This window comes from Sycon ciliatum, chromosome 6 (assembly GCF_964019385.1).
Source record: "Sycon ciliatum chromosome 6, ocSycCili1.1, whole genome shotgun sequence".
In the NCBI taxonomy this organism is placed as follows: Eukaryota; Metazoa; Porifera; class Calcarea; order Leucosolenida; family Sycettidae; genus Sycon; species Sycon ciliatum.
In genome coordinates this window covers 6,270,051-6,293,035 of record NC_088648.1, presented here as the reverse complement: position 1 = coordinate 6,293,035, position 22,985 = coordinate 6,270,051, and the positions used below count along the sequence as shown (strand labels likewise).

At 45.8% G+C, this 22,985-nt stretch overlaps 2 protein-coding genes across 3 annotated transcripts in view; one reads left to right on the top strand and one right to left on the bottom strand.

Annotated features, from left to right (window-relative positions):
* Nucleotides 1–1,681, top strand: part of LOC135819247 (transmembrane protein 245-like) — a 35,503-nt gene extending 33,822 nt beyond the window's left edge. For both annotated transcript variants that reach the window (XM_065332418.1, XM_065332420.1), the window contains exon 15: nt 830–1,681. In XM_065332418.1, coding sequence (XP_065188490.1) covers nt 830–986 — 157 coding nt within the window. In that variant the 3' untranslated portion in view covers nt 987–1,681. The remainder of the gene's footprint in view (nt 1–829) is intronic.
* Nucleotides 1,682–2,563: 882 nt separating this feature from the next.
* Nucleotides 2,564–12,656, bottom strand: LOC135819251 (fibrillin-2-like). The gene is made up of 8 exons (XM_065332423.1): nt 11,030–12,656; nt 10,492–10,641; nt 9,624–9,902; nt 8,769–9,035; nt 8,033–8,126; nt 6,602–6,944; nt 6,291–6,339; nt 2,564–3,160 (listed from the first exon to the last, which is right to left on the bottom strand). The coding sequence occupies exons 1-8, from the start codon at nt 12,444–12,446 to the stop codon at nt 2,946–2,948; spliced, it is 2,814 nt and encodes a 937-aa protein (XP_065188495.1). The 5' UTR covers nt 12,447–12,656; the 3' UTR covers nt 2,564–2,945.
* Nucleotides 12,657–22,985: the final 10,329 nt, after the last annotated feature.

Genomic DNA, 22,985 nt, shown 5'->3' with positions numbered 1-22,985 from the left:
TATGCACTGGATTTAGAATAGATTTCTACTGTTTTGGGAGCGTGTGTCTACTGGCAGACATGTCACATGTACTGTATGATCTGTGGACTGCAGTGTCATAACGTGTTGCGCTGCCAGTCCGGTTTTGGTCTCAATGTTGGCTTTGAAAGGAGCTCAAATTTGAGCATTTGCAGGCCTATGTTTCATAACACTTACCGCGGAGGTCCCGTATCCCCTTTGGGCCGACCATCCATAGCCATACTGCTACCATCCACGGTCACTGCATGTGTGATATGAGTAAACGATGTAGCGACTGTACTCAATACTACAGCATACCATACTATGGTTTACAGGACTAGAAAGTCAAACACCTCTTTCAGAATGGCGGAGGTCTTACTCTCACCCATTATCAATGCATGCTGTTTTTCAGTGTGAGTTGGGTACACACGGGGAGACGGTATAATGAGCATTCGCCACCCCTGGTTTTCAAGAAATGGCTAACGTTAGTGCGCCTACAGGCAGTACCTGGAGTAAGTATGCCAACCAAGCAAACAATGGTTGTGTGTGTGTATGGCAAACAAGCTGCTCTAACCAAACGGGGTCTAGGACCGAAGCACCTGAGCTTCTTCTACTTGGCTAGGACAGCTAGCTTGCCGGGTGCATGCACGACTAGGTTGACTTTGCTTGCATCCTGCTGTCGTTTTAGCTACTAGTTCATTGATTGGCTCTCACCGTGTTGTGTGTTGTCTTGTGTGTGTGTGTGTGTGTGTGTGTGTGTGTGTGTGTGTGTGTGTTGTGTGTGTGTGTGTGTGTGTGTGTGTGTGTGTGTTGTGTCTGTGTATATGTGCAGTGGTGGACATCCATACCTGACCGGCTTGGCTGTGGCCGGCGGCATGTACATATTTGGACTGGAAGGCGCAGTCATTGGCCCTATCATCCTGTGCTGTGGCCTGGCAGCCATGGACATCTACCGCACCATGCTCAATGCTAGTATTCAGAAAACCTAGCCACAGTTATCAGCAGCAGCATCAGCATCATCACCAGCAACACATCTTTACAGGTCAATCTCCCTGTTTGTTGTTGATGATCCATGTTTCATGTTGGGAACGGAAAATGTTATCTCAATTCCGTATTTGTTGCGAATGGTGTCCAATTCTTGAAAGTTATTTATTGAGATCATGATACTTCAATTCTGGAAAAGAAGTTTGACGGAATATAAGTTTCAGCGCATCTTGGCTGGCTCTTTTTCGTATTTCTTTGAGCCTGATTGCGAGTGATCTGTTTGTATTTCTTTGAGCCTGATTGCGAGTGATCTGTTTGTATTTCTTTGAGCCTGATTGCGAGTGATCAGTTTGTATTTCTTTGAGCCTGATTGGAAGTGATCAGTTTGTATTTCTTTGAGTCTGATTGCGAGTGATCTGTTTGTATTCAATGCCTGCGCATTACCCAACGGTGTCGTGTAGTGTGATATTAAATTGGTACTGGAGACCGAGATAGACATAGATTGTGGATCACATTCGTATAGTTGTATCACAACAGGCTACTACGGCTCATCAGTTGTCTAAAGCATGCACCTAGTCAGATCAAGCACTGGTTATTAGCTTACACTTTGGAGAGCAAATCCGCCTTTTCTCTTGCTCCTTGATTTCCACTTCTTGATAAGCCCTTTCTTGAACCATGAAATGTATTTCTGTTAACATTCCGCAACTGTTTGCATGAATTACTTCGGCTTCACTCTACACCGTATTTTAGTTATAATTATTATTATTATGTAGCATGTGTGGATCTACTCACCTTCCGCTGATTAAGGAGAGCTGCATCTGCACCTTGATCCTTGAGGTGGTGGCGTTCCCACGGATACGGAGAACTCTGTCTGACTGGCAAGTCGCGCGACTCCGTGGCATTTAAATCATTAGCGTGTTGTGTGTGTGGGATGAACACATCTGGTATGACATGAATTGCATGCAATGGAACCACTGCGCGGTGTCAAGATTTCTCGTGATAATATCATAATAATTATACTTGTTGCAATGCACAGACTGTCAGTGGTCGCAAGTAAAATCCAGCTTGGAGAATATTATAGTCCAGGGACTGCCTAAGAGTGACTTTGAACCGTGGAATGTGCAGTGAAGTCAGCCTCTAATTTAGTCATGGGGCTGGATTTTATTTGACCCAACCATGCAAGAGTATAATTATTTTACTGGTCTGACTTAGTGTGAGCATAATCAGTGCATGCTCAAAGACTAGAACTACGTGTACACTGGTACCACTTTATTGTTTGGCACGAGTTGCTCATGAGCTGCTCAAAATGGGCACATGGTTGGAAAGTGGTACATGAATTACCGGCTGTCAGTGTTATGACATAGCTGATGTGATGCCGATGGAGCGAGGCAAGAATAATTATTATTTTTTGCAATTCGCAATTGTCCATATTTGCAATTCTGGTTCACGTAGAACATGCCGAGTTTATCAGTCGTGTAATGAAGAGGACTATGCGATCAGGAAGACAATAACTACGCTAGGAGTTTGGTTTAGCTGATAGTCGGTGACTCTGAACTGACCTGTGTGTTAGTAAGGCAAACCATGATTGTGTACTAATTGCTCAAGGTTACGCGTAGGGGTCATGAAGGTGTAGCGTGTAAACTGAGCAGCGTACAGCTAGTGTCTGTGTGTAAATAAGAACATGCTCTTGGTGACCAGGGTAAATATTATGATGATGTCATACCTGCCAGGTCTTCAAATTTGCTGGGATTATCTTGCATTTTGGATGAGCTATTGAGATGGAAAGATGCAAGTTGCCAATACATGTAATCAGATACGTTTAGTACAGTAATGTTCACACCACACTGCATGGGTATGCCCTGTGCATGTGCTCAATATGCCTTCCATTATACTATAGACCAGGGACAGAAAATCAAGCATCATTTGTATGAAGGATAGAAAACAAGAACACCAAAATATGGGATTCAAATCGACCTGTCTCGTATCTTAATGTCTTCAGAGGCACTTGAGCCAAGTATCTTGTTCCTGGAAGGCTGGCACATTCTTCCTTTGCCAGCCAGGCGCCGTTGTCTCCGCATCAGAGCAACTAGGCAGAGGGATAGGAACATTACGAAAGCCAGTCCTCCAGCCGCTGCAACTATTAGCGTGACCGACACTGTTGTATGCCCATTACCTGCACCTGGACAGAGGTGATACATGCCGGGTAAAAAATATTATCATTACCGAAGCTACGCAGAATATGGAACGAATAGTGGTGTCTGGTTCTAGCCACGGTCCACAGCGCTGTAATTTCGCATCTTTTGTGCATGTATGTGTTGTTTGTATGTGTATGTCTGTGTGTGTATGTCTGTGTATGTGTATGTGTGTGTATGTGTGTATGTGTGTGTATGTCTGTGTTTGTGTATATGTGTGTGTGTATGTGTGTATGTATGTGGGTGCCAGCTAGTTTGGTTGGTGGGTACACTTATGCCAGATAGTGTTGGGCCTGTTGCCAACGGGCTCGGCTGCTTGAAGGTGTATTGTTGTACCTACCACCTTTGTTGGTTTCAGGGTTCATATACTTTCTATTTGAAGTATACATACCTGTTAACCATGGACTGCTTCTGGCTAGATTAACTCTTGTGTAATCAATGGTGCTAGTGAAGCTTATATCAGATCCACTCTGATTTAGCCACCCACACTAGTAGCAAGTATTACCTTCACTGGGGGCAGGGGTACCTGCAGTTGGATCCCGGGACGGATACCCTGATGCCGTCAATCCTTTTTTCTGCACCTTGTCCTCACCCACTTACTGAGGTGTGGTGAGCCCATAAGTGGGATCATTTCAAGTCCACCCTAGTTTGGGGATTTCAGGGGGTGTCGGCCGTTGGGTGGTTCAATGGCCAATTGAGTCATCTTTCCAAGATTCCTTTTGAGTCTCTCTCCCCTCTCCCGGGGAGACCCACGTGACCAGTTTTGGCAGTGAGCAAGTACAAGTACAATGTGTGTGTATGTCTGTGTGTGTATGTCTGTGTGTGTATGTGTGTGTATGTGTATGGGTGTGTGTATGTCTGTGTGTGTATGTGTGTGTGTGTGTAGGCTTTCCCCAAATCGGCCCGTTTTTTTCGCCTGTTCGGCAAAATTGGAATATATTGGGAAATCGGCAAATAGAATTGTTGGCCTATCGGCTTCAAGATTGGTGAGATATTGGTAGATTTGGTAGATTTTTGGCAATTCTCAAAGAAACCCTCCAAAATCGTGTAAAAATGTGTATGGGTGTGTGTATGTCTGTGTGTGTATGTGTGTGTGTGTGTAGGCTTTCCCCAAATCGGCCCGTTTTTTTCGCCTGTTCGGCAAAATTGGAATATATTGGGAAATCGGCAAATAGAATTGTTGGCCTATCGGCTTCAAGATTGGTGAGATATTGGTAGATTTGGTAGATTTTTGGCAATTCTCAAAGAAACCCTCCAAAATCGGCGAAAAGCTTAGCGATTTTTCGATAAGTCTCGTTTTCGGCGACTTTTTCGCGCCCCGATTTGGGGATTTTACTTGTGAAGGTCTTCCTAATGGCTAATGTTTGTTTGAGAGGAGGTCAAAGGACACGAATCACACGACCTAAAAATCCTAACAGTACAAGTAGTGAAGTAGTTAGCTCGACCTGTCATGCTTGCAGCAACATCATTCGTTCCTACTGATCGTAAGCGCACTTTGCAACAACATTAAATTTGGTAGATTTTCGGCAATTCACAAAGGAACCCTCCAAAATCGGCGAAAGGCTTAGCAATTTTTCGAAAAGTCTCATTTTCAGCGAAATTTTCGGCCGGCCTATTTGGGGAAAGCCTATCTGTGTGTGCGTATGTCTGCGTGTATGCGCGCACGCGGTGTGTGTGGCCGACATTGCGTGACCGACTGTTTCTTGTCACGTATGAGTCATGACTGATCACGTGAATGATGACGTCAGCGGGGCTCAGCAAGATGATCATGTGACTGATGACGTCAGCGGGGCTCAGCAAGTTGATCATGATGATGAACCAACATAGCGAAGGGTCCTTAGCTGGTGGCAAGTACCGGCTTTTACAGAAAATGATTGTGATTCTTGTTGTTTTGGATTATTCACTTGTGAGGTCTGCATTCGACACTGGGATATAATGGGTGAAGTGGTGGCCCGCCGATGTGAACGTCTTTACTCGATGTGTTCCTGAACACGTGGGGTGATGCGGCCACGAATCCGGCTATCTCTACTTTACTTTTGGGTTTGTAACTTTTGGATCATTCCTTCTGTATAGTAGAATGGGTTCTTACAGGTTGTAACAGCCACTGATGGTTGTCATGGTGATTTGTAACCAGACTGTATGTCAACATACTGGGGTGGTGGTGGTCAGACAGGTAGACCCAGGTGCTCGAAGTCCGTACATGGTATCCTAAGTTCGTACGCCCATAATTTCATGTTCTGTTATTGTATTCGACTCAAATATTTTATGGAGGGGACAGTGTGGTATGTTCTCCTCGCGTACCAATTTTCAGGGATCTACGATAAGCAGAAGTCCCATACCACGGGAGTGGGTTTTCGAGTGTCCATACGAAATACAAATTGGGTTACATTTCATGCAAAAATCAACTTTGCCAAGACCGATTTCGAACGGACACAGCGTCAAACAGACCTTCACTCAATCATCAAGAGCCAGCTTAGAGCTGACAATGGCCAGAGGAGAAGAATTTACAGAGAACCACCAATCCTTGCAGAAAGGTTGACACTCCTGGCATCTTCACCACTGTTTTCCCGCGGTTTTCACAGCGCAGCTGCTTCTTCTCTGAGCCAACTAAAAACAGCTTGCATTTCGGCAACAAACTACGCTTTTGCAAGAAATACTGGTGGAGGCACATGCCAAACATATCCCTTCGGTGCTTTCGTCGTAACCGAGGGATTGCAAGTTAGCAATTAGCAGAAATATGTGTGTATTTCGAGTCACCTCTGATCAGTACGGACTTAGAGTACCCTCTGCGACACCAACATTTTATATGAAAAATGAGCGAACTCCAGAGAAACAGATCGGATCGAAAGATGGCCTGGTTCAATCGAGCCTGGCCTCAGAACAAACTTGGACAAGATACCTTCCATCCACGAGCAGGATTCTGGCAAGTGATCATTGCTAGTGTGAGTTTCAGCTCGGCAAACACACACTGTAAAAGTGTACGGACTTCGAGCACCTGGGTCTACACAGTGTGCTGCAACACGATCATAGTAATACACACATTGTAACACACATTGTAACACACATTGTAACACACATTGCAACACACACACTCTAGCACACACTGCAAACGTATACCTGTCGTTTCTTGAATAGGTAGGTATGATGATGCCGCCACTACTCTCATCTGCACACATAAAAATCGAATAAATTAAAAAATATATGAACAGTCGGCGAGGTGACAAAAGTTTATCGCCATCCTTCAATTAAAAAAGATCGAATAAATTTTCTAATAAGGGCCCAAATTATTATTTTAATCCGGGTTTCTTGTTCGTGAACTTGTTTATTTTATACCGAGCTTTGTACAGCATGATGAAATGTGAGTCCAAAGTTTTCCGTCCAGAATCGCTTTCTAACAAAACATGTTGCATGCACAAATAATTACTCACCTGGGAGTATTGACCAGCATCTTCACTGGCCTGCGCTGCCTGATACCATAGTGTAAAGGCGTGTCCGGGCGGGAGGGGACCATTCTCCCACTGCCCGAGTCTTGTCCCATCACCGACCGTCACGGGCAATACGGCCCTGTGTCCAAACAAGGATGAGTGGAACTCCGCCACAACGTATGCCCTGGGCGTGGAGCCTGGCTGCCTTGTCTCCAGTGCTTCAGCGTAAGAGTAGACATTGGGTCCAGTCAAGTTGTATAGAATGTCGGGTGAAACATGAAACACTCTGCTAGTTGAGCTGCTCGAGGTAGCTGGTCCAAGGTTGATGGCAATGACTGTGTACTGGCTGCAGTAGCAAGCAGATCATCAACAAAGATACATTTAGGCCAAATACGGACAGAGATCTAGCCAAAGGGGCAAGGGGCGAAGGACCCCTATTCTGATTACACACCCCCCCCCCCCCCCCCGTTAAACAGCGCCGCCCCTACTAATTTGTTATTTTTGTATTTTTTAGGTAATCCAACCAAAGTACAGTCGCTAGTTACTAGCAGAGGGTTCATAAAGGCACGTTTGTCGGGGTGAAGTGAGGTTGCGGGGCGAAGACCGCATACATTCCATTTGGGTGTCAAGACAGATTTAGGAAAAGTGGAAAAATGGGTTGCCGGGGTAAACATTTCTCTTGTCTCCCCCCCCCCCCCAAAAACACTATTTTTACCTGGCTAGAATCTTGATCGAGGAGAGTGGGCATGGAGAAGAGAAGAGAAAGTACATGATACTTCGAGTATGATTGTATTCCAGCTGTAACATGCTTTGGCTCATAGTAAATTCCTTGCTCGACTACCATCCGAGACCCACCCCGAACTCCAATTACAAACCCCCTCCCAATCTCACCTCCACCTCCACCCCACTTGCCCTTGGCGTACAACGTTCGATAAAGGACAGATTCTTCTGAAAGGCAGTGTCTTTCCTTATACCGTGGCCAGTAAACATATAATATCCTAGCTAAGCCTGTACCATTCCCTGCTAACCTTTCCGTAGGCACTATCAGCCAAGGACTACCTCCTCACCCCCCCCCCCCTCCACCCCAGTATTCATGGGTTTGATAACAAGGAAGCAGGCAAGGCAAGAGCTACCCCCCCCCCTCCACCCCAGTATTCATGGGTTTGATAACAAGGAAGTAGGCAAGGCAAGGGCTACCCCCCCCTCCCCCTCCACCCCAGTATTCATGGGTTTGATAACAAGGAAGTAGGCAAGGCAAGGGCTACCCCCCCCCCCCCTCCACCCCAGTATTCATGGGTTTGATAACAAGGAAGCAGGCAAGGCAAGGGCTACCCCCCCCCCCTCTACCCCAGTATTCATGGATTTGATAACAAGGAAGCAGGCAAGGCAAGGGCACATTCAACATATCGTGAGTAGACATATCCATTGACTCACAGATCTTGTTGGTAATCAAACTTTCGAATGGGCCATGTCAATGATGTGGGTGTTCCGGGCTGTGGTGGACTCCATGGTGTGAATAGCTCACTGCCTATGACGGATACAGGGTACACACACACACACACACACACACACACACACACACACACACACACACACACACACACACACACACACACACACACACAAACACATACACACACACACACACACACACACACACACACACACACACACACACATACGTACACACACACACATGCACACAAACACACCGGCACACACACAAACACACTTAGAGACACATATGCATACACACGCACACACACACACACTCCCATCATTAGTCTACTTGTTCTCTGTATTGTCTTCGCATCACCATGACAACAGATGATCCTTACAGTATGGATTTGGTTGTCATTATCTAAACTGAGCAGGGAAACAATCATGATATTCTCCACCAATACCTAGCTAACTTGCTAGTTTCACCAATGCTCACCGTACACAAAGACAATGAAGAAATTCTGAGAACTGTTATCTCCATGGCTGCATCTACCATTCTGTGCCTCATTCCTGTGTGCTGAGCGGATGAGTCCACATTGCAAGACTCTGATCAATGAAACAGTTCTGTTCTCAGACTGAGTGGCATATATAATTATATTCATCCTTGAACTGTATGCATGCAGCCACTGTGCTGTAGAATCTTACGCAGAGTCAACATATTACGACTTACTGGGTCTGCACTGGCCGTCATGCTGCATGTAATAATCGGGCAAGCAGTCACATCGATAGCTTGCCACCGTGTCTGCACACTGCATGTTGCTAGCCGTACAGGGAATACGAGCCACAGTGGCATCAGGATTCATAGTTCTTGTGTTAGCAGTCAGGCCATGCACACATTCATTGACATTCTCACAGCCATCAGTGTGTCCAGTTCCTGTGAAGCCAGTATTGCAGAGACAGTGGAATGTCCCTACACTGTTTCTACATGTGGCATTACCTGAATGTGCAGAGGGAACATGAAACAAGCAGATCACCATCTGCTCCATGACTGACATAGCCTAATCTACTGTCATAGATATTGCATGTCGGTACATGTATGCCCATACTGGATGACAAAGTAACATGTCATTTTCATGTTGGCTTGCTTGTCTTTGTCGACATGCTTGTATAAATAAAATAAATCCTATGTTGCCAGTCACACTACTCATGACAACCAACACAGACATACTTACACAGTTGTTCATGGTTCACGTCCAATAGGAAAGAAAGTTTAGAAGACATGACATTCACACAACATCCTTTCTCTCATTCTACTCGCCATGCATGTGTCATCGGTAATGTGAGAATGTGTGCGAGGAAAAGAACACACGCGTAGGTGACCGGGGGAAGACCCTCAGTGGAGAGAAATTGAGAAGCCGAGACCTCTGGTCGGCTGGGCTTAATGGGCCCCACCACCCACACTGCATTATTCACCCGAGTGTTTGGAGATAATGTGGATTCTGTAGACAGAAAAAGAGAAGTTTCGCAGAAGAGGAAAGGCAGAGTGCTCTGTAGAGGCACTGTATGTACAAGGCAAGTTCCATACCATCACAATCGTGCATATTGTCTGCACATTCCTCCACATCTTGGCATTGTTGGTTGTCGTCCAGTATATACCCTGTCGAGCAAAGACACTCGTAGGAGCCTGCAGTATCCACGCATTCCGTGTGTTCCAGTGAGAAGCAGTCGTGTTGTCCACGTATGCATTCATTCATATTCCAACAGCCGTGCTGGGACATGCTGAACCCGTTGGCGCAGAGACACATCTCGGTGGTGTTGTACAGCTTGCAGAGAGCATGTGTAGTGCTATTGCAGCGGTCAATGTCTGCACGTGGTGTTCAGATTAAGAAACAGCAAGCAGCACAATAATGTTGAATGTGATCCAACTGTTTCTTGCACCAGTGGTTGGTCTTTGCACTGTACTGCTGATCAAAAATGATTTATTTATAGCCATATTTGGTCCCAGCCTGTTTTGGACAATCCACACCCAAGTCAGGTACAGATCTGATCTTTGCAGCTTGCACTCTCCGTCATAATATTATTACTACAAATACAAATGTGGTGGCAGTGAATTGTTCTTCAGACATTCCCATTTTAACTGCCTCAACGTCATGATAATTTTACTTCGTAGTAGTTATTGGTGCTCACAGACCTAGTTTGTACGTGAAGTGTTCGATTACAGTGAAGGCTGTGCCCCACTTCGCAGGAAGTGTGAGTTGCGAAATCCGAAGAGACGCTGGTAGTATGGCGACTACACCTTAGCATAGGCAGCACGGGCCATAAGCAAGGATCGCTTGTTTGAGTCCTGGTGGTGATGATCAATATTTACTTCAAGCGTTTCCCGTTTCAACTGAAACTTATGAAAGTTAAAAATGTAGTTTGAAGGAGTAGGACGAGAAAGTGATTCCACTCACCAGTCTGTTCAGTGCATTCCGGCAAGGAATGACATTGCCCGTCCACCAGTAGAAAGCCAGGCAAGCATGAACATACATAACTGCCTTCTGTATTACGACACTGGGACCCAGGCTGACATGGCTCAGTCATGGTGGAACATTCATTGATTTCTATAGCACATACGACACACAGTATGATAGAAGCACTGACATGACACGGTACATACCTATGATGACTAAGCAGTTGATCAGATACTGATAATTACACTGTAGTACTGTATGGTGAAATCTGTCTACGACGATCGCTCAAAGCACCTTCAAAACGTCGTCGTCTCTGTTTCCAGGTGGTCTGCGTATCCAGGGTCAATTAACTGGAAATAACATACCTTAGTCGTGATTCCAGTGGGCTTCTAGGTAAGGAGGAAACGGTTACCCTTTAAAGTTCCAAACGGGTACGTGGCCTAACAGGCGGGTTATTGGGTACCCTGTAACGGCCAAGATACAGCAGACCTGCTATAATCCAATTCTCTCATCGTAATCCTGCAACCTGCACACGTACCTTTGCATGAAGAGTTTGCCTCAGACCTAGAAAACCCATCATGGCACTGACATTCATACGAACCAGGTACATTCCTGCACAGCTCACCGACAGCATCACAGTCGTTGCCATTTCCAGCAGAATCACATTCATCCACATCGAGGCATTGTGTTGGACCCAATACCCGGGCCAGCTCAAAGCCATAGGCACACAGGCAAGCAAAGCTACCTTCCAGGTTCACACACATGTAGTTCTGTTGACAACTGTTACCCAGTAAGCACTCATTACGATCCTGACAGCCAAAATGCGTAGAGTCGAGCTCAAACCCGACCGGACACATGCAGTCAAAGCCTGCCTCCGTGTCCAGGCAGACAATGTTGTCTCCATGGCAACGATGCACTCCCATGGCGCACTCGTCCGGATGGCATCGGTATCCATCACCAGAGTAGTTGCCAAGACAACCGCATGAGTAGCCGCCTATGGAGTTGTGACATTGAGCGTACCGTGAGCATATGTGTTGTCTATTAACACATTCATCAATATCCCTGCACAGTCTGCCATCCCCAGCAAAACCTGCTTGGCAAGTGCAGAGAAATGATCCCTGCATGTTGCTGCAACGACTACCCACTGCTGAGCAGTCGTGCAGTCCCAGCTCACACTCTGTGATGTCATGGCAGGTCAGCCCGTTTCCTTGGTAACCGGGTCTGCACGTGCACAAGAAGGAACCAGCGGTATTGGTACAGAGTGCACCAGGTCTAGAGCAGTTGTGAGTGTGTGCATGGCATTCGTCAATATCCGAACACACGTGTCCATTACCAGCGTAACCTTCCTTGCACACACACCTTGTCCGACCGTTGCTCATCATCCCACACTCTCCACCAATGGCAGCACATGCTGTACTACCTAGCGTCGCACCAACCCCATCCTCAACACCGCTATCACAGTTTTCAGTCAGCAGCACACACCAAAACACGGCGTCATCCTCGTCGCCGACAACGCTCCTATTTCCGCTGCAGTAGCAGTTCGATTCGCCATCGGAGCTCACTGAGCACACGCCACCGGTTCTGGAGCAGTTCTGCACAGATCCCTGTCGACACGGATCAATCTCAACACACGATGCGCCCAGTAAGCCTGCGCCTGCTGCAGACGAAGTAGCAGTGACATTGTCGGCACAACTGCACGCCAGCAGTCCAGGATTGACGGAGTCCGACGAACAGGCTACGGTGGACGTGCTGCAGTTTAGTTGACCCGGAGCACATTGTAGCAGCACTACGCCATCGCCAGAGTGTCCACCAACGATGCTGCTGACACTATCAGCTAGCAAGATTTGAGTGGAAAACATTGACACCAGTGATAACACAGCACACATCCACTGCATGGTTTCACCCGTGGCAGCAGCACCTCGCCATGGTAACTGAACGAGGCAAACAAAGGCCATTGCTTGGCCTTGAACCTGTCAAAGATTATTACTATACTGTTCTAGAAGGGGGCTCTACATTCGGTGGCCAGATCATTGAGTACTGTCTACTGAGTACCAGAGTACTACGCTGTGTAGTCTGTTTCGTTTCTGGTCGACGATGCCAGAAGAGAAGAAATGTGCAACAGACCTGCTCTAGCTGCATAACATGCTGACAACTGTGTAGTTTACTAAAATAATACCCTCTCTCTCCCCCCCCCCCCCTTCCCTCCCCTCCCCCTGGTCACTATTCTTAGCGCTGGTACAGACTGAGTCACAGTGAGTGAGAGGTCGAGAGAGAGGTCGAAATCTCCACGCTCTTTCCCGTCAGAGCGCTAACTAAGGTAGTTCTCAGCTTCTCCTACTCCAATCAGTTGCTACGCATGTACATATACGTGCAATCGTAGATCTAATTATTAGTCCATCGGCCAAATCTCAGAAAGGGCCTCTTTCGGCGAAGGTGATGCACTGAAGCTCCAACTAAACGCCCTTTGGCACACTAGCTCATGAGACCCCATAGAATACGAATCCGATTGTTGGACGTTGCCAATCCAGTCCAGGATAGTCGAACTGGGTCGAATACCTTCTTCCGATTTTCGTAATTTCGTCCACCATTACATCTTTCTCATCGACTTTTTTTCGCTTGGCGAATGTTCTTGAGCCGCTGAGCAGAATCTACGCACGCTCGAACACTTGAAATGCCTGCATGTTGACGGTTCGCAAGATTCTAGCGAGCTTGGTGGAAATCTATTATTTATTTTGACATTTTTGGGGGAATCTGAATTAGAACGGTAGAAGCTCATTCGGAGAAGACGGCGTGTCGCCGCTGTCGGATTGTCGCTACTGTGTTTCAGACGTATTTGCTTGAACGTGCTATTGAGGATGGACAGAAGATGAAGTGACGGCTTTCTTGAACACGGACGTTTTGTCTACATTGTAGCTGAAACATCTCATCTGGCGTCTAGAACGCAATTATTATGAGTTGTGAGTGCCAGCTGAGCTGAACACAAGCTGGACACCATTCGTCAGCTGGGAATTTGCATCGAAGCTCTTGATAGCCACGATAAGCATAATTATACAGAGGTAACCTTGTTTGACTCAATACGCATGTAGGTGATACCACTAGTGGCACTACAATGTAAATGGTGCAAAATTGATGCAACAGCGAATATGTACTTCGTACAATCACGAACAATTGTAAGGCAAGTGTTCATGCATGTCATAGAAGAATTTCAGCCCGGAAGTCTTGTTGTCATGGTCATAAATAATACAGGACTTTAGTTGGCTCTGGACATAAACACACTTGTGGTGAATACGGTCATTATTGCGAGAAAAATATTTAGCCATTGTACCGCACTACAAGCAATATTTCATGTACATGTATGTGAGCATGTTCAACTGTCTCATTTTGCCAGTTCTCCTATATAACTGCGCGCTATGGACTCTAACAAAAGCCTTAGAAAGCAAAATTGATGTATGGCACCGCCGTAAACTCAGATACATACTTGGAATCATCTTTCCCAATAAAATTTCGAATAATGCTCTTTATGCTAAAACTGCTCAATGCCCAATAAGTGCAGTCTGTAGACGCCGGCGCTTATTATGGTTTGGACATGTCATTCGTGAAGGGAAGGACGCTGTGTCGTACAAAGCCCTTCACATGGCAATGAATATAACAGATATAAAGAAGCCCAGAGGTCGCCCAGTGACCAGATGGGTAGACAACATTAGGAATGACCTTTTACTTCTCAATATGTCTCTTTTGGAAGCGGAGCAACTTGCCTCAGACAGAACGCACTGGCTCGACGTTGTCGACAGATGCATGACCCTCATTTGATTTTTCATATGAGCTATATGCGTGCTGTACTATTATTATTATTATTATTATGTGAGACTCAATTGCATCCACAAGGCCGTAGATGCATGTAAGCACACAATGCTGTACAGTATAAGTAGTAGTCGACATGTGGTGCCTTCCTGCTGCACATGCACATGCGGCAAGTTGGCAACGACACATGACCTATCTGCACCGCACAGCGTGAGCTTAGAAAGGAATATTGCACACATAGTGCTATTTGTGTTCCGATATCGTTAAGCCGGTATACATGTACTAGTATCCTTATACATGTACCTGGTCACTCGCTAGGCGATGCCGACTGTACTAATCTTATCCATATTACCCGATAGGCTATAGCACACTGCGTCAGATCACTATGCAACAAAACAAGAGCTTTGGAGCGAAACAAAGTAGGTTTCAACGGTACAGCACTAGTCACGATGAGGGGAGTTACGAGGATGGTTAGGCCGTGACACATAGATGATGATTGTTAATGATTCATGCACGGCGGAAAATTACCATCAATGGCGATGATATTGCTTTCACAACAATGGCATCAGTAGGAGCAGTGACACAACCTTACTGCTCCAAGTAGGATTTACAAGCGAGTGAAGGGAGAGCAGACTGGTCTAATAGCAGACCGGGTCTAAGCAAGGAAGTAATCGGCATCAGAGGTGAGCTTGCACATCAGAAAACAGATGATGATCACCAAACACAGAGAAGTTGGCTATGTGTATGTTTGTGTCACTGTGTGTGCATGTGTGTATGTGTGTTTGTGTGTATGCGCGCACATCTGTGTGTGAGAGAGCGGCAGACAGACAGATAGCATATGGTGGGAGGGATCAAGGTCTGACCTCAGAGTTAAATGCTGACGGTGTGGAATAGCAACAGTGCGAAGTCGGGCAGGGTGGTTAATGGCCCACACTGGAGCCGAGTAGGAGCGCCAGTGGTTGAGGGCTAGCACAGGAGTAGCAGCAGCTCCAGCCTAGGAAGATCAGCTTCTGGATGAAAATCTCCCGGACACAGTAGGTACCAAGCTTCACTAGCAGATTGCCGGCAGGGGTGCACGGCGAGCACCCGTACATCCCTCAAGCCACCAGAGCCGCAGTACTTGGACACGATCCAGGTGCTTACCCGCCAATAATGCTGAGAAGGCACTGGAGCCATACAGGAACTTATGATCGAGCATGACCACAGACTTGAAATACAGGGTCCGGCGTTGAATACTGAGACAGCGACGTCTCCTCCACAGAACACCACTCAGCCCCACCATTGCATTATTTTCGCTTTTTCATGATTTTTACAATTGTGTTAGAGCACACAGCACTCGATGCAACATTTACCAGTGACTAAATAACTCCGCGTCTCCGACCATAACTGCAGCGTTCCCGTGAGCCTGTTGGATTTCCGTCAGCCTGTTGAGATTATCTTCATTTCGTCACATGTGAGCCTGTGTGTTTCATCCGTATCGTGGCACAATTACACAGACACGATTTCCAACTCAGGCCGGTTCCGTTGCTCGAAGGGTTGGCGGTAAGAATTGCTACGCCGTCTGTGGCTGCATGGGAACTTGGCGAGTCGTCGTCTTTCTCCATAAATCCTGATCGTCACGCGAACAACAGCCACTATTGCCAAAAACTACGACACAACAGTATCAAGCTCGCCCCAGCAGGAGGACACGAATGACGAGCGCTAAGACGGAGAAAGAGAGACAGGGTTAGCGAGAGCTGACTAGTGCAGGTACGCTGTCATCTCCTGAGGTGGCGGGCGAAGCAGCGAAGTGAAACGAAGGAAGATAGAACTTATTAGAAGGCATACGGAGGCACCAAAACCTATTGCCTGTCACATACTAAGTGCCATTTAGGGTTGACAGCTGTCAGCTGACAGCCTCAAAAATTTGAAAATCTGCTAAAAAAACTCTCGATCAGAACTCTGCGCACTCTCAAATGGAGCGCACAGTAAAAAACTCGGCGACGAAGAACGCTTCGTATCGACGCCCTGGACTGAATTCGGCACGTCCAACAAACGGAATAGTGTTCTCTGATATATTCTCTACGTGCTGGGTATGGTCGCGTTTAGTTGGAAGCTCAGTGCATCACCACTTTCGATTTTGAGACTTGGCCGATGGACTATATGGATTGTATCGCAGTGCTGTGAATGTGCCAGCCACCCACATCTCTGGCATTGTTTTCTTGCAGTCAGCTGCTGCGCTACTCATACAGTCATAGGTCCCCGGGACACTATCTGTCCAGAAGTTCTCTCGGTTTTCTTTGTTGTGAACCTGTTTGGTCCTTGTTGCCAACTTGCGCCTTGTCGCGAGAATTGCTCCCTTTGAATTGATCAATTGGCGAATGAGCCCAGCGGAATGCTGCAGGCTGAACTACTTATCATTGGCAAGTGGTGTGTGAGAGAGGACAGAGATGTAGAATGTTGGTGATTACGAAGACCAGGGATAACAGTAATGATGCACAGAATGTCATCCAGTTGGGCCTATATGTTTTAAAATTAACAACAGGCTTTGTGGCATCAATGCAGATGAGCGTGGCCTCATTCTCTTCGGAGCGGAAAGAGCGTTTCAATGAGCCCTAGATTACCAAAACCAAGCAAACAAAACGTAAGTTATGGCGGAATGATGGAGTGCATATTTCACGCGTTCCTTAGCCCTTCAAACCTTCACATGGTTAAACACACACTTACACGAGCGAGGGCTTGAGCCTGGCATGGCAGGCATGAACCAATCCCCTGTACACAAGTGTTTGTGTGCGTGCAAGTACTTTGGAGTTTGAGAGAGTTGCTCAGCCGATCAGTTTGCTGGTGGGGACAAGTGCGTGCCCCGCAGAAATCACGGATATACTCAAGGTCTGATTCCCAATAAGAGTACAAAACAATTATGTATATGAAGTTTTCCTCCCGGAGTACAAAACAATAATGTATATTATACGTTCGGGCCTGATTTAAATCTGGCTTTGGAAATTTTATTTTCATTGCTATCAGGTTCGGCCTCATTTTCTCTGTGCTGCGCTGAGAAGTTCACAAAGAACGAGACAGCATGCTGTCCGCAGATTGAGTAACAATTATGTACTTGAAGTATATGAAGTTTTCCTCCCGGAGTAAATGAAAATTATACTCTTGTAGCAGTTGAGCACTCCTGTGTGGGGTAGTGACTTTGCTGCTTGCGTTATGCACAGCTCACTGACTTGTTAGTTTGCGCACTCTGGCAAGGTACGTTCGGGGCTTTTTTAAATCTGGCTTTAGATAACTTTATTTTTCATTGCTATACGGTTCGGCCTCATTTCCTGTGTGCTGAGCTGATGAGTCCACAAAGGACGAAACAGTTCTGTCCGCAGATTGAGTAACAATTTTGTATGAATTTTTTCCCCCAGTATTCATTTGTTCATCTACCGACCGAGTACACAATGTAAAACAGTAGTTCTGTACCCAACGTTCTCTTCATCACTGCGTCCATCGACGGGGTTTTTACCCAGGCTATATGGGTGTGCGGATAGTGATCGAAAAGGTGGCAAATTCTGCTCCAAAAGCAGTGAAATTGGCAGAACCATACAAACCTTATGGCGGGCAATTCCTCGAATTCTGCTCCATTTCTTTATCCACATACCAAACATGCATGAAACTTACCAGAAAAATACCGAATTCTGCCAATATTTCTGCCGGCATTATCCACATATGCCTACCAGGCTAGCACGGTCCAGTTAGTAATCTGACGGTCCCAAGTGGTCTTACATGATGTCCTAATAGTACTGGTATCCGAATGCATAGCTCTTTCACTACACAAAGTGTGCAGGGACCTAACAGTGAAAATAATGCTCTTTGCCCAAGCTACATTGTAGGGGAACAGCTCACCAGACACAGGCAAAGCCATGACCAGAGAGGCCAAGGTCTTACTCCGTTACTCTCAGTTTTGTATTCAAGAACACTCTCCAACATGGTTATCATCAGATACATGTACAATGACGTCATGTAGGTGCTGCTGTGTACTTGCATTGTGAGTATTAGTAATTCAGGGTTACGTGTGTACATACGCGATGTACATGTACATACTGTTCAGCACTCTCTTGAATAGTGCAACGGAGGGGGGGGGGCTTGTAATTAAGCGCATGTGCAATTACTTTTGTAGTTTGTTGTTGCTGTCTTTGCTAATGTGTCGACCAGACAACAAAGGTCCCTACAGCCTACAGCCTACAGCCTACAGCCTACAGCCTACAGCCTACAGCCTACAGCCTACAGCCTACAGCCTACAGCCTACAGGTAAAAATCCCATCTACTCAGTCATTGACTTTCGTGCACGAACTCTTGCTATGGCTTTGACTCAGTATGAGTATGAGTATGAGTATGAGTATGAGTATGGCTAGTATGAGTATGAGTATGAGTATGAGTATGAGTATGAGTATGAGTATGAGTATGAGTATGAGTATGAGTATGAGTATGAGTATGAGTATGAGTATGAGTATGAGTATGAGTATGAGTATGAGTATGAGTATGAGTATGAGTATGAGTATGAGTATGAGTATGAGTATGAGTATGAGTATGAGTATGAGTATGAGTATGAGTATGAGTATGAGTATGAGTATGAGTATGAGTATGAGTATGAGTATGAGTATGAGTATGAGTATGAGTATGAGTATGAGTATGAGTATGAGTATGAGTATGAGGATGAGCATGAGCATGAGGATGAGTATGAGTATGAGTATGAGTATGAGTATGAGTATGAGTATGAGTATGAGTATGAGTATGAGTATGAGTATGAGTATGAGTATGAGTATGAGTATGAGTATGAGTATGAGTATGAGCATGAGCATGAGCATGAGCATGAGCATGAGCATGAGCATGAGCATGAGCATGAGCATGAGCATGAGCATGAGCATGAGCATGAGCATGAGTATGAGTATGAGTATGAGCATGAGCATGAGCATGAGCATGAGCATGAGCATGAGCATGAGCATGAGCATGAGCATGAGCATGAGCATGAGCATGAGCATGACTATGACTATGAGTATGAGTATGAGCATGAGCATGAGCATGAGCATGAGCATGAGCATGAGCATGAGCATGAGCATGAGCATGAGTATGAGTATGACTTTCACAAGTCGCCATGCTGCATGGAGAACACTGACATCATGCACACTGACGTCAAGTGTAGATGAATCACGTGCTATATCTCAGAGCCGGTGTGAACACAGCCAAGGCGCACTGCATCATGTGAACGGTACGAGAGAGAGGGTCAGGGAGAGAGATGAAGGCCTATCGAGTGAGTCAGCTTTGCGGCCTGGAGGAGTAAAAATCCCTGGGTTCCCAAGTCTGTTGCCGGCTGCCCAGTGCAAAGGGCATACTTGACTCACGCGATCCGATGTCATCATTTTAGCAGCTCTGCTCATCGACCAGGGAGTCGCAAAAGTACCCGTATTTTGCAACTCCTTGACAGCTACCATACGGTTCTCCAGCCTGTGGATCCGAAATAGAATAGACATATCCAAGAAAATGGCTTGAATACGACTCAGTAGAACTACGCATCCTAATAGAAGTGCTGTTGACAAAAATGTCAAAAGACAGTCTACAAATGACGTTGTCTATGTACCATAGTCAGGTCTATGACGGGAGTGCGGCCCGCAGCGCCAAGAGCATGTCACTGACTCGGTGAGGTCCGAAGACCACGGAGAGGCTCGCGCACTGACCGCCCTTGGCATTACGGACAGGCAGTTGATGCAGTGCTTTGTGGAAAAGCCAATGATAATACTCATACGCACCATTATGACGTTGTCTCATGATCGCAGTGTTGATCATGACACACTGAGTTACAACCACATAGCCTTTCTGTCCACTAGTTGACTGTGCTGGGATTCGTGTCACATGTATGTACATTGGATGTCTGGATTTGTGGCACTACATTACCGCTTGCTATGTGTCTTCATAATTGCACCTATTTCCCATTCTGCTGATGATCCATGGAAAGGCCTCTTTTACGGGCAAAGCGAAGCACAATCATCACCATGTATCAGTACAGTGAATAGGTAAACCCAACACGAATGAAAAATGAGAAATGGAATAACAAATTTGTAACAAATTCAATATCGAACACGAATAAAATAAAAGAAAAAGAAAAATATTTAAAAAACACGGAACTATCTACCCAATTAATTCATAATGCAATACCTGCAGAAAAACAAATAACAAAACGAAACAACTGCTGATGAGTATGGGTGGCACATTTAGTTTTCCTTTTTTGTTCTGTTTCACTATTCTTTCATATATCCATCACAAATGTCAATATCGCATGTCACTCACTGACTGACTATAGTACCTACACCTCAACTGCCTACACCTCTACTCAGTCATTGACTTTGGGGAACTAAAACTTGCTATGACTTTCGCAAGTAGCCAAGGAGAACACTGACAATATGCACACTGACGTCACGTGTAGATGAATCACGTGCTACATCTCGCAGTCCGAGTCGGGATGCACACATCTACCAGAGGCAAAGCGAACTGCATCGTGTAAACGAGAGAGGGAGAGAGAGATGAAGGCCGATCGACTGAGCCAGCTTTGCAACCTGGAGGAGTGAACATCCCTGGGTCTGCAAGTCTGGGGCGGGTTCAATAGCGCAAAGGCTTGACTCACGCGATCCGATGTCAAATTTTATCAGCTCTGCGCATCGACCAGGGAGCCGCAAAATACCGGTACTTTGCGACTCCCTGAAATCTACCGGACCGTTCTCCACTATAGCCTCTCAAGTTTCATGAGCAACTAGATAAGAAATATCCAAGAACGACTTGGCTACGACTCAGTAGACTTACGATTCCAAATACATGTAAAAGTGCTGTTGACAAAACTGTCAAAAGACTGCCAACCAATGACGTCGTCCGTGTACCATAGTCTGGTTTATGACGGGAGTGCGGCCCGCGGCGCCAAGAACACATCACTGACTCGTGATCGTTGCCGTTGGGGTGGGAAGACCATGGAGAGGCGCGCGCACTGACCGTCCTTGGCATTACGGACAGGCAGTTGATGCAGTGCTTTGCGGAAAAGCCAATGATAATACTCATACGCACCATTATGACGTTGTCTGATGATAGCAGTGTTGATCATGACACACTGAGTTACAACCACATAGCCTTTCTGTCCACTAGTTGACTGTGCTGGGGTTCGTGTCACATGTATGTACATTGGATGTCTGATTTTGTGGCACTACATTTACCGTTTACCGCTTGCTATGTTTCTTTACAATTGCACCTATTTCCCATTCCGTTGATGGGTATGGGTCGTACATTTAGTTTTCCTTTTTGTTCTCTTTCATCATTCTTTCATGTCCCTCACAAATGTCAATATCGCATGTCACTCACTATAGTGCCTGCACCTGAACTGCTAGCTGTTAAATTCAATCACGTGACTGTGTGCTGTCAATCACAGCGCCAACAACTTGGCAATCTTTGCACTAACATCACCACCTAGCTAAGGTATGCTAACAGCTGAATTAGCTCATATAACATGCTAGAATACGAGCCTGGTATTGTTTTGATAAAACTCAGCGGAGCAGAAGAAAGTCTTTGGTGTCTGTTGTTTTGCATCCCACTGTGTGTGTATGTAATCAATGTCTACTGACGTCATCCATGCTGAGTAAAATCCATGTGTCCATTATTCTGATAGTGAGAATAGTGTGTAGATAGAAGTAGAGGAGTATTTGGCATACCATGTTGAAGGAGATAACAACAGAGAGGTACATGTATGAAGAAATGGAAAGATGAGTAAAGGTAAACAACAATAACTACGTACATCACGTACTGGTGTTTTCAGATGTGTTGTTATCCTCAGTCTAGTAGCAACAGTACATGTATGCTATCCGGAACTGGTTCGGTCAGTAACTCCGCTGATCCGCTGAGATCCGCTGAGGCCACCTAACCATGTCGAAACAGCTAGCGGTCGGACACTGTTATCATATAGTGGTGTTTTCAGATTCGTTGTTAAAGTGTAGCGACAGTATACTACGAAGTAGTGGTTGCGACTTCGGCGATGATTTGTAAGAAAGGGTCGGCAAGTCGGCGGAATAGCGCGAGCTCCGGTGTGGGGAGCAAACCCTTTCTGACAGTATACTATGCATATAAATTGCTTGCTGGTAATGTTGGTCTGCTTCAAAGTTCTGTTTTCGTCATCTACAGTTTGAGTACAAACTACATACAGCCTGGGGAACCCCCCCCCCCCAAACCCCCTCCTCTCCTCTTTAAAGGGGCATTGTACACTGTGTACAGTTTTCGTTTTCACAGGTATTATTGAATAGTGACGTCTGAAAACTCAACACTGATACATGTAGCTGGCTCTGAACCCTCCGTCAACGTGGCAGAAGACTTGTACATATAATTATTCTTTAAACTCGGGTGAGTAGCCAAGGATTTATTTGTAAGAAGAAAACAGGACCAAAGAGCTACATGTAGTGTTTGTGGATATTCTAGCGTAACTAGTAGCTCTTCGGTCCTCTTTTCTTCCAATAATAATTCTTTGTTGATATTGTTCAAACACTGTCGACCGTCTAACGGTCAACACTATACAGGACGGTAGGAGGGCAAAAGAAATGCAGAACCTGATAATTGCGATGACATGTACGTACGGTGCATAACACTTGTCAATCAGGAACAATGCAGTTCTCTTGTACAGGCTTGTTGTGGAACGCCGAAAA